The 11,162-nt window shown below is 43.9% G+C and overlaps 1 protein-coding gene across 1 annotated transcript in view; it reads right to left on the reverse strand.

The window, feature by feature from the left end:
- Positions 1-11,162, reverse strand: part of pcbp4 (poly(rC) binding protein 4) — a 110,889-nt gene that overhangs the window by 49,484 nt on the left and 50,243 nt on the right. The window contains 3 exon segments of the mRNA XM_020612135.1: positions 6,898-6,930; positions 8,173-8,196; positions 8,342-8,679. Of these exon segments, the coding sequence (XP_020467791.1) occupies positions 6,898-6,930; positions 8,173-8,196; positions 8,342-8,476 (192 nt within the window). The 5' untranslated portion in view covers positions 8,477-8,679.

The following is an 11,162-nucleotide window of genomic DNA, read 5'->3' on the forward strand; positions in this document are numbered from 1 at the left end:
CACCATTACACATTACTAACTTTGTGTCTCCTCTCTCCCGTAGTGTGTCCTCTCCCTCTCCCTGTACCTTTCTACAGGTTGCCCTGGCCCTGGAGCTCTACGTCTCTGATGAGCAGTCACCAGCCACATCGACCTGATCAGTGTTTGATTGTTGTGTCTTGTTGCTTTTCTTCTTTTGTCTCTCCTCTATCCACTCACCCCAACCGGTCGAGGCAGAAGGCCGCCCACCAAGAGCCGGGGTCTGTCGGAGGTTTCTTCCGTTAAAGGGAGTTTTTCCTCCCCACTGTCGCCAAGAGCTTGCTCAAGGGGGATTTGTTGGGTTTTCCCTATGTAATAATAGTGATAACAATAAGGTCTAGACCTTAGTTTGTAAAGTGTCCTGAGATGACTTTTGTTGTGATTTGGCGCTATACAAATAAAATTGGATTTGATTTGATTTGATTTGATTTGAAGGAGTACAAATTAAAAGCAGTATAATATTGACCCAAATCCAGCATTTACAGGAGCTAGTGCATCGGAAATTTAAACAATATAGTATCATATAAAAGAATAAAAGAGTCCTCAAACTATAGAACTCGCAGCTTTTCAAGGGTTACACCAACAAGTCACCTGATTCATTCATGGTTTGTGTCTGGTTTGCATCACAGGGATTGATGGTCCAGTCTGAACAGAACCCGATGTGTCTGTCTTCTCTGGTGTTACAGCCAACTCATTAAAAAGAGCTGACGATGGATTATTATCCTACTAAACTTCAACGTCATGTACTGTTAATAATTACAAACATGTAGGATCGGGATAGAGAACTAGAGGACACCAAGTGTAGTAGCTGCTAAAATGCAACAAACAACACACCTGTGTTTAACTGCATTTCATTGTGCAACTGATTAGGGAAATCTCTGCACACCTGCAGTGATGTGTTCCTGTTATTACGGGAAATGACCTGCGTAAATATACATGCTTAAACAGATCACTAATGACTTTGCTTCCTTCATAATTCACCACCAGAGGATGGATTTGAACTTGTTTAACATTTGAATTACAGTGACATCTAACATAACATCCTGTTCTCCGGTCACACTCGGGCTGGACGATATATCGAATCTGCCGAGCCGCCTCCTTCACATAGACGACGGGAGCCGGCTCCATCTGAGAGCTGCTTTCTTTTCTTCTTTCTTTGTTAATACAAGACAAAATTAAAACATGATCTTCAGGCCACACTGCTGGGCCACAGGTAGTCCTGTGTGCCATTGGGGGGGGGGGGGTCCAAACGCAGAGGACGAGAGGAGTGTGCGAACAGTAGAGTGATAGTTGCAGACAATGCAATGACACAGGCAGAATGTAGAATTAGGCGGATACAACTACCACAGAGCAGGGTCTACAGACACCCTTCACAGGCTCGGAAGCTACAGCGCACCTTTACGTGCTTCTCCTAAGAGCCTCTAAGCTTCAGCTCTACAGAACCAGGCCAACATCATTCTATTTATTTCCATTTAACAACTGTTCAAGGCTGACAGCATGTGGGCGACAGCCTGGTTTGAAAATGGGCGTACTTAACTCGGGTGTGATTTCCCGCTTTTTTGCATGCAAGTTTAAAACAGAATCCACTAATGACTAAGGATGTAATGATGCCAAAAACCCGCTGCTACAATAAAAGAGTCCATGAGACGATATTTAAAATATGATATTAAAAAATGAAGAAAAAAGATGAAAACATGCCCTTTACTAAATAATAAATCAGTTTTTCCTATGGGTTTCCTTTAAAGTGCAACTGCTTCTTTATTAAAATAACAGCAGCCAGCCACAACCCAGGCATGTGCAAAACACTTGGCATGACCCGTCTACTTTTCCAAGAGAAAACACTTTAAGGGTGGTTCCTAAGTGGTTGGGATTTTGAATTTGTGTGTCGGGTGTGTTTTGCCATCTCTGATAAAAAGTAGTGTGCAGCCATGTCCTGACTGTCTCTGCAGAGGTATTCAGGACTGTCTCAGTCCTAAAGGGCGCTAGTACTAGGACCGGATCCAACCCACGACCCTATTCAGAAATAAACGGTATGGATAAGGAAATTTCAAAATATCAAGATAAATAACCTAACAATACTGCAGTATTATTTTCTAACCACATGGCCCAGCCCTGTCTGAACCAAACAGGTCAGATCTCCAACCTCTTGAAAACACAAAGAAATACAGAGTACGTCATATTTCACTATGGCCATATGCATATTTGTGTTTTGTCCTTGTATAAAGGCACATTTCTACAGTAAGTTCCTCCCATAGCTCTGCTGGATGTTTCACTGATTCGCCTGAACTCGGCTAAAATAAATAAATGAATGAATTAATAAATGAGTTAACTTAATATTCTGTGACAGACAAATGGAAACATAAGTCCTGCCCCCTTTCTCTCTGGAGTGCTGATTCATGTGCAGTCATCTTCAAACTATTTCTCTGAGGACTCACATTTCTCCCTCCAGAATGTATTTATGGGTTATTTAACATTTTCCAGGCGAGCAGGGAACTAAACTGAGTACATTTAGGCTCATTAAAACACAGTAGTGCATTATTTCTTATGTTCAAACACCAGGAGGAGTTTGGTGACCCATTTTCAGTTCAAGAAAATCTGAATTTAATCTTTCCTCACACAGTTGACTGCTTTATGCTGCTGTGCTGACGCAGAGGCTGTTATTTTGCCTGGCCGGTGTTGCAGGGACTCAGGAGTGATTCTGCCACATAACAATAAGGATTTGGTGACATAACACCTCATCCCTTTTCTCAAGTGTAATGTGAGAGCCATTTTATGATGAATGTGCCCCAGAGCCCAGACACTCGACTCGTACTGTTTGACTCTGGCTTCTTTCTTGGCTTTACAGGGACCCTCCTCGGAGACTCTGTGCACCTTTGCCCGCCTACATACATCTCTGGTATTCACATCAGGTGTTGCACATATTTATGAGTACCTGTGCCTGTGCTGTGTATTCAGCAAGATTAACACATCATTTGAAGTTAAACATCCACACAGATGTTTAGGCAGCTGCACCAGCATCGTGCCAGGAACGGTGGAGGAGGATTACTCCAGCACACTGCAGGAAAAACTGGTCGGGTGTCGGAACCCGCGTTCATTTGATCACCCAATGTTCATTTAGCTCAAGTCTAAAAAATATCTTTATTCTGATTTTATTCATCTACATTTTGTTTGTTTTAGTCAAGTTTGTTTGGTCTAATGTTGGGCATGTAATTTTAGTGCTTACGTCTTCCCTCTGATACGACAACCCACAGGAGTCGCCTGAAATATCGGCACTAAGGCGCCAGGTGTACTGGACCTTTGTTGTCATGGTTACAATAATCTATCATCTGTTACAGTTCACCAGTCCTACTGAACATGCAGTTCTTTAAAAAGTGTGTGTAGTTTTTATTTGCAGTGTTGGACACACTGTACATATACGTGCACATGTAGCCTGTTAAGTCCATCATTATTTAGCATCGGTCACGGTTTTGGACTGGAGTTTTTAGGTTGTGTGTGTCTGTGCAAGAAGCACTTTCTATATGTGAGTGAACACACACACCCTATATAGACACAAGGGTGAGCCTCCTGAGATGTGCACGTGAGATGTTACTGTGCTCTCAGTGTAGACAGTGAGTTCTGTGCTTCTGCCCAGTGTTGTGAGGACAGCTGCCACCTTTTGTTAATGGGCTATGAAACTGTTAACAGGCCCTGGGTACACAAACTGTGTGATACAGATACACAATAGAGGTAGACAAGCATGTTCAAACGCACAAGGCTCTCAAAGTGCTTTGGTAAGGCACAAGACAATTAAAATGTATAACTACAACCCCAAATCAGAAGAAGTCAGGGCGGTGTGTAAAGTCTAAATTAAAACTGTAAACAGTGATGTGTACATCATCTGTGTCCTGTCTCACATTGAAAACAACACAGCAGCACGTTATATGATGTGACACATCAACTTTATTCCTAGTTCAGTATAAACACTGACTTCAATCCTGATGCTGCAACACGTTCCAACAAAAGTCAGGACAGTGAAGCGTTCACCACGGTGTGATGCTGCCGTTCCTCTTCACGACACAACAAGACGTTTAGGGACTGAGGACACCAAGTGATTCAGTGTGTCAGGTGTCATTTTGTCCCCTTCTTCCTGTAAACAAGTCTTAAGGTGTCCAACAGTCCTGGGTCTTTGTTGACATCATTTACATTTCAAACTGTGCCACACTTTCTCTACTGAGGACGAGTCGGGACTGCAGGCAGGCTGGTCCAGCACTCGGCCCCTTTTCCTCCACAGCCAGGCCTTGGTAATGTGGCAGTGTGAGGTTTACATTGTCTTGTTGAAATCTGCATGTGGGTCCCTAGAAAAGACGTTGTCTTGAAGGCCGGATGGTCCTTTTGGTCTTTGGTCCGGAGCACACGGTGTCCATTCCTTCCAAAAAGACCTGAAACACTGATTGGTCTGACCACAGTGCACGTTTCCACTATGTGATGGTCCGTCCCAGATGCCTCTGAGCCCAGAGCAGTCAACTTCTGGACACTGTTGACACAGGGCTTCCTTTTGGCACAATACAGTTTTAAGCAGCATTTATGGATGTAACTACGTATTGTAGTGGCTGACACAGGTGAGCCAGCGTCATCCTGAGCCCATGTGGTTATACCGCTTATAGAAGAGTGATGATTCTTGATGGGGTGCCGTCTGAGGGGTCGGAGAGCTCGGTCATCCAGCTTAGGCTCAGCCCTCGACCTTTACACACTCAAATCCCTCCAGACTCCTTGAATCTTTAACGTTCTGCACCGTAGAGGGCGACAGATCCAAATCCCTCCTATCTTTCTCTGAGGAACGTTGTTTTAAACATTTCAATAATTCTCTCACACATATGTTGGCAAACTGGCGGTCCTCGGCCCATCTTTGCTGCTAAATATAGTTGTTTTTGGCAGCCTGTTTTAATTTTAGGTTTAGTCTAGTCTTTGTGTGAAGCTGTCATTTTAGTTTTTATTAGTTTTAGTCACGTTCATACTCTTTTTAGTCTAGTTTTAGTCGATAAGTGATGACATTTCAGTCTTATTTTAGTCAGAATTATCCATGACTATGTTCATCTAGTTTTGGTCGATGAAAACTGATGACATTTTAGTCTAGTTTTAGTCAATGAAAATTGTATTTTAGTCTCTTTTTAGTAATGCAGTTCTATTTAACCCAGTCAATATAGTGTAAGTACCTAGTAGTATAGACGAAACCAAAATTTTCTTTGAGCCAAACCCGTTTCAAACAAGGTTATCTTATTATATTATTGTTACCTTATAGACTCAAGAATACATCCAATACACATTTTGTGTGATTTTGTGGCCACATTTCTCCCCATCTTTTCCACAACACATTGTTTTCTTTTCCACTTCTATGTAATTAAAGTTTTTCCAAATGTCGTTTCTTCTTTTTCTCCCAATGACAAACCCCGGCTGACCGGCCATCGGTCCCTTTCTTTGTGTCAGACTTAACTTTGTTTGTTGTCGTCTTCTAAATAATGCCACGAGTGGGGCTTAAGGAAGTGATGTCACCTGTGTCTGCGCAGTGCGACCTGATGCGGCCCCTGAAGCGAGACACAGGAAATACTGCAAAATAATAATAATAACACGACTAAACGAGACGAAACAACGTTATAACATTTCGTTTCGTCCTGGTCAACAAAAATGAAGAGACATTTTAACATAGTTTCTATTTTGTAAACCACATTTAGTCTAGTTTTTTTTGTCAGTATTGCATTATACATTTTGTTATAGTCATTGTCACATTACCAGCATTTTCGTTGCGTCCCGTCTGGTTTTCGTCACGCGATAAAAGTTCGTTGACGACGATATTTAGTCATAATTTTCATTGATGAAAGCAACACTACTCCTAAAGGCCTCGGCCTTTCCTGGATGCCACTTTTGTACCAAGTCACACGTTTCAAATGGAGTCATCATGTCACTGTTTGACCTCGTTACTGGTCTGAAATGCAACCGGGCCCAACTTTGTTTGGAATGTGTTGCCGCATCAGGATTGAAGTGAGTGTTTATTTTGAACAAAGAATAAAACCGATCAGGTGTCACATCACAGAATGTGCTGCTGCGTTGTTTTCAATGCAGGACACAGATGGTTTACACATCACTGTTCTCAGTCTTAATTTTGATTTTATTTTTTGTCACAGTTTTATATGGAGGTATAGGAATCGTATTCATGGAGGTCATCAACAAATATGTTTTGTTTTCTGTCAAAATGAACGCTGCTCTCTCCTCCTGCTCACTGTCTCTCTCAGCCGCCTCCTCACCTCATCTCCACTTCATTCTCAGTTTTTCTCTCTCTCACTCGCTCTATTTATATTTGCATGCCTCTTCCTTTGGATGATGGGAAGGCAGAGAGGACAGATATTCCAGAGGGAAGCTCCACACCTACAGCTCCGAGTCGTGCGAACATTTTACTGGCTGCTGACAGCAAAGACAGCTGAATATGTAAACACCAACATGGCTCACATCACAACAGGCAGCCAACCATAGAAAATACATTTGAGACTTTAGAGTCAAATTCTAAAAATAGCTGATATGTCGTGAAGTCTGGCTGCTCTGACATGTTTTGTGTTTGTGGTGAAAAGTCTGATAAAAGCACCCTTTATGTCAACTGTAATTACATCAGAAATAGGCACCATCAGACACATAATCACGCTGGATACAGCTGATTTTCATGCTATTTTGTATGTAGATTAAACATGCCTCTTGCTTCTCTCAGTTTTAGCATGAATCTACACAGTACTGCACTTCTTTCCAATTAGCATGATGCATGAGAGCAAAGGGTTATCATGGATTAACAGAAGACAGGAGGGGATGGCAGAGATAAGAGAAGCCCTAGGCTGGAGGTGGATGGCAGGGTCTTACCTCCTCTCGTATTCTCTTCACCGTTTCCCCTTTCTGTGGACAGACAGGACACACACAAGGTGAAGGCTGGTTCTTACGCAGAATGACACTCATGTCTAGACTGTTATTAGAGTTTACAGAATGAAGACGTATGATGAGGTCGGGGGCCCTCGACTTTGGAAAATGCTTCCAGACGAACAAGTCAAGGCTCCAGACAGTCGATTCATTAAAACCTACTGTTTTAGCCTCACTTTGTGCAGCCCGACCAGCTGCACAGCCATTTTTATAGCTTTTAGTTTGAAATGATTTAATAACCCATAAAATAAAGAGTTGTATTTCTAACTTTTTAAAATAAAGCAATGTTATGTTTATGCATTTTTACCAGGGGGAGACCTGGTGACACTGTAAAAGCCGCTAGCTATAAGGCAGCAGGAACAGCAGGGAGAACCCAGGTGAGGACAATGAATCAGTGATGCGTTTTGCCTACTAATCAACAGCCACCAGGACGCCCCCGGGCAGCTCCACCACTGGAGCCGCTCAGCAGCTGCACAGGGCGGCTAACAGCTAGGACAGTTCATGGCCGTGACACTCGGTAAGAAGAGCTGCTCGGGAACATGGTCCCCACGATAAACACACATTAAAAGCTTATTTATGTGTTATGTTTGTTTCTCACTTTTACTCGGACTGAGCTGTATAATACACTCTGACGTCGACACCTGTCCTGTTAGGCCTGACAGGACGGCCGTCAGCCAGAGCAGCTCCTGTGGTGTGACTGCAGACCGACGCCGCTCACCACAGCTGTAACACACTTCATTATGTCAAACATTGCAAGCTGAAAGGCCACACACACGAGAGGGGGACACGTAATCATATGCCGACAGAAATCAAACCCAACCATGGGTTAGTGAATTGCTGTGGGGGTCATTATCACTCTTCACTTAGCTGTGATGCATTAGGGCTTTATTTAACACATGTACAGTCAAATTGACTGGCATCCCTGGAGAGCAGCTCCTTTTCAGTAACTACACACTGGAATGTCACGGCCCGACTGGAGGTTTTACACACTATTAATGCATATTTCATGGCAACGTCACATGGCTGTAGCGAGGTTATATTATCTGCAGCAGCAGGCCACTAAGAGAAAACTACAGCTTAAAGATGGCAGTTTATAGAAATGAGGTAGGGTGGTGATTTTAAACTCCTGACATTCAGGCTTTGGTCTTGCACACAGTAAAATGTGTTAACACAATGTGAGGACAGTGTTCAGTTCAGGAACAGAGAGAAACTGAAACTCACCTTGCCAATAATGCTTCCTACTTCCTGTGGAGAAAATACAAGACGGGTTACAGTCATCGTCCTCAGAGGACACAGATACGCAACGTGAGACAAACACATATTCCTTCTAAACAGCCAATCAGAAACTCTCATGTCTGTGGTTTTATTGAAGTAGAAAAGACCTGCTCACCTTTCCGTGCATGAGGAGGCGCAGTGTGAGCGTGACTCCCATGGCTCCTTCTCCAAACTCCTGTTCACAGCTCATGGTAGTGGTGGTGGTGAGGTGGGTGGAGGTGTGGGTGGACTCTGCCGCTGGGAGACGCATGAAGGTCTGAGGCCCCGAGGCGTTAAGGATCCTTCCGGAACACCACAGAGAGCCCTTTGGAGAACCCGGTGAGGAACCCCTGGAGCGCCTGGAGCTGTGAGAAGGGCGAGGGGAGGTTGGGCCCAGGGGCGGATGGCGGGGCGCTGCTGGAGGAGCCGGTGTCGGGGGTGGGTTTTATCCTTGCTCCTGTTTCTCTTTCAACTCTGAGGGAAGAAGGAAGAAAACAAGTGATGAGTTCAGTCTTAGAGGTCGCTGTGTGACACATGAATGTAATGTTTCTAAGTCACACCATCCTTATGGACTGATGCCTTCATCTAGAACCCAGCGTGTTGTGAGGCTCCGCGGTCTTCTGTTTTCCTGTGAAAACTGTAGCCAAAGTGTGTTACACCTCACAACACACAAGGGAAATCATTTCAGTTTGGAAGAGTCAGTGTGCAGTTGGTTGTTAACATGACAACACAGATTCAGACACCAGAGAAAAAATAGGACCAAAATAAAAACAGGAGCAGAAGGACAAAGGGGCCAGAGGTCACAGTGGAAGTGTCTTAAGATGCAGCAGCACTAATCAAACTGTGCTGAATCTAGAAAACAGCAGAGAATATTAATAATCCATTTTTTACAGAGCGCTTTTCAAGATACTCCAAGACGCTTTACACAGAAGAAAAATCCAAAACAAATGTACATGAAGTAGCAGAGGCCATTAAAAGCATCTCTAACAAGGGGAATCTTGAGCAGTGATTTACACTGGGACATGTTGGTGCAGTCAGATTTGTTTCAGGAGAGAGTTTCTGAGGGAGGGAGCAGCAGCAGTAAAAGTCAACCACTATGGTCTAGCTGAGTGGTCCTGAGCGACGGAGGTACGACGGAGGTACGACCAGCAGTATCGGATAGGGATGCACAGAATATTTGGCCACCGAAATGCTTTTATCGCCGAAACAATACGGCCAAAACGTTGTGATGACACAAACAAACTGCGACCTGCACGTGCTTGTCTGAAGCAACATGTCTGCGGTGTGGATGTATTTCAGTATATCTGAGAAAGACCCACTGGACAGTGATTTGCAAAACATGTAATGGCGAAATTTCAATAGGGGGTGCATCTGCAAAGACTTTCTCCACGTCGGGTCCAATTTATCACCTGAAATCCAAACATTCCGATCGCTACGCTGAATATGAGAGGAACGCGGCACAGAAAACGAAAGCGCCTCCGAGCACACCCACTCAGTCTGTGGTGGACGTTTTTGAAAAGGCAAGGAAGTTTCCCAGTGATGGTGTCAAGGCAAATGGCATTACACAAAAGATTATGGAATTCATTGCCTTAGATGTGTTTGAAGGCCACGATAGATGTGGGATTTCATAAGCTGATCGAGCACATTGAGCCCCGTTATGTCAAGCCGAGCAGATCTAAATGCACTTTGTTTTTATGAGAGAACATTTAACTTTACAACCTTTCAGCAGGCCAGTAGGCCTGTACATTATTATTTAATGTACACATGAGTGGGGTCAAGTTAAACATTTTAGTTAGAATTTTAGTACTAGAGATTTTAGTAAAGTTAGTACACAGTCAGACCATAAATGCAATGGTGGTACTAATAATTGGCATAATTTTTTTCCGTGTTTTGGTTTTCGGCCTTGGTTTCCTCTTTTTCGGTTTTTGGTTTCGGCCAAGAATTTTCATTTCGGTGCATCCCTAAAAGAATCCCTGAACTACTGTACAGTATGCTGGGTAGCCTCAATATTCTGACAATACCTGACATCCTCAGGAATTTTGTCCTTGAATGCATCTCTTATCTTAGTATTGGATGCATGGAGACAGCTGGACGGAGTGGGGCAGTGGAGAAGTAGGTGGTGTTCTGGCTATGGAGTGTGGGACAGGGAGCACAGGAGTGAGCAGGCAGAGCTTTGGATGCTTTATTCAGCGCTTGATGCTACCACAAGGCCTGCTGTCGGAGCGGTCGAGAAATCATGGATGACGGCAGCAGAAAGAAAAGCGATAGGCGGAGGCGGGCTCCTTTTGTCACGCACATCACTTCAACTGACCAAATTAACTTCATGTAATGTACGACTCAGTGACCTCAACAAGAGCTCACAGACATGCTAGCAAACAGAAAGCAGCCAGTGACGTGCAGCTTTGTGCAAGTTAAGTAACAAGCACTGATTGGCGTGCGCGTGCGCGGCCTGCAGCTGTAAACCACCACTGTGTTTTGCTTTATAGCCATGAGGGCTACAAGACATCTCATTGACTCAACATTCTCAAAGCACCGCAGGAGCGAGCCGCCTCCGTGCGAATCAGAACTGTGGAAATTAACATCATTTCTCAAGTGTCAGAAGCCAGTCAACAAGTCAGCACAGCCATTTAAAAATTAATTGGGAACTGTGTTTAAAAAGCTTAGGGGACTGAATTAAAGGTGGTTTCGGCCACAGACATGCCACTCAAGCATGATGATACCTGAGAATTTCCTTTTACACTGAAACCCCCAAAGAAAAACTGCAAAGCAGAGCCGACTCCGGCCAGTCCTGTGTACTAAAGACATGGTTTCACTCTTTGTTTACATACATGATGTATCCATGCAAGCGTGTCTGTCACACACATCTTCCATTGTTGTGTGTGGGTGTGTGTGCGCTGTCTGGAGAGCCGTCTTTCAGGCATCTGTCTCTATGCCAACCAGGATCATTAGAGACTTAA

Source organism: Monopterus albus, unplaced genomic scaffold (assembly GCF_001952655.1).
Source record: "Monopterus albus unplaced genomic scaffold, M_albus_1.0 scaffold121.1, whole genome shotgun sequence".
NCBI classification, from domain to species: Eukaryota; Metazoa; Chordata; class Actinopteri; order Synbranchiformes; family Synbranchidae; genus Monopterus; species Monopterus albus.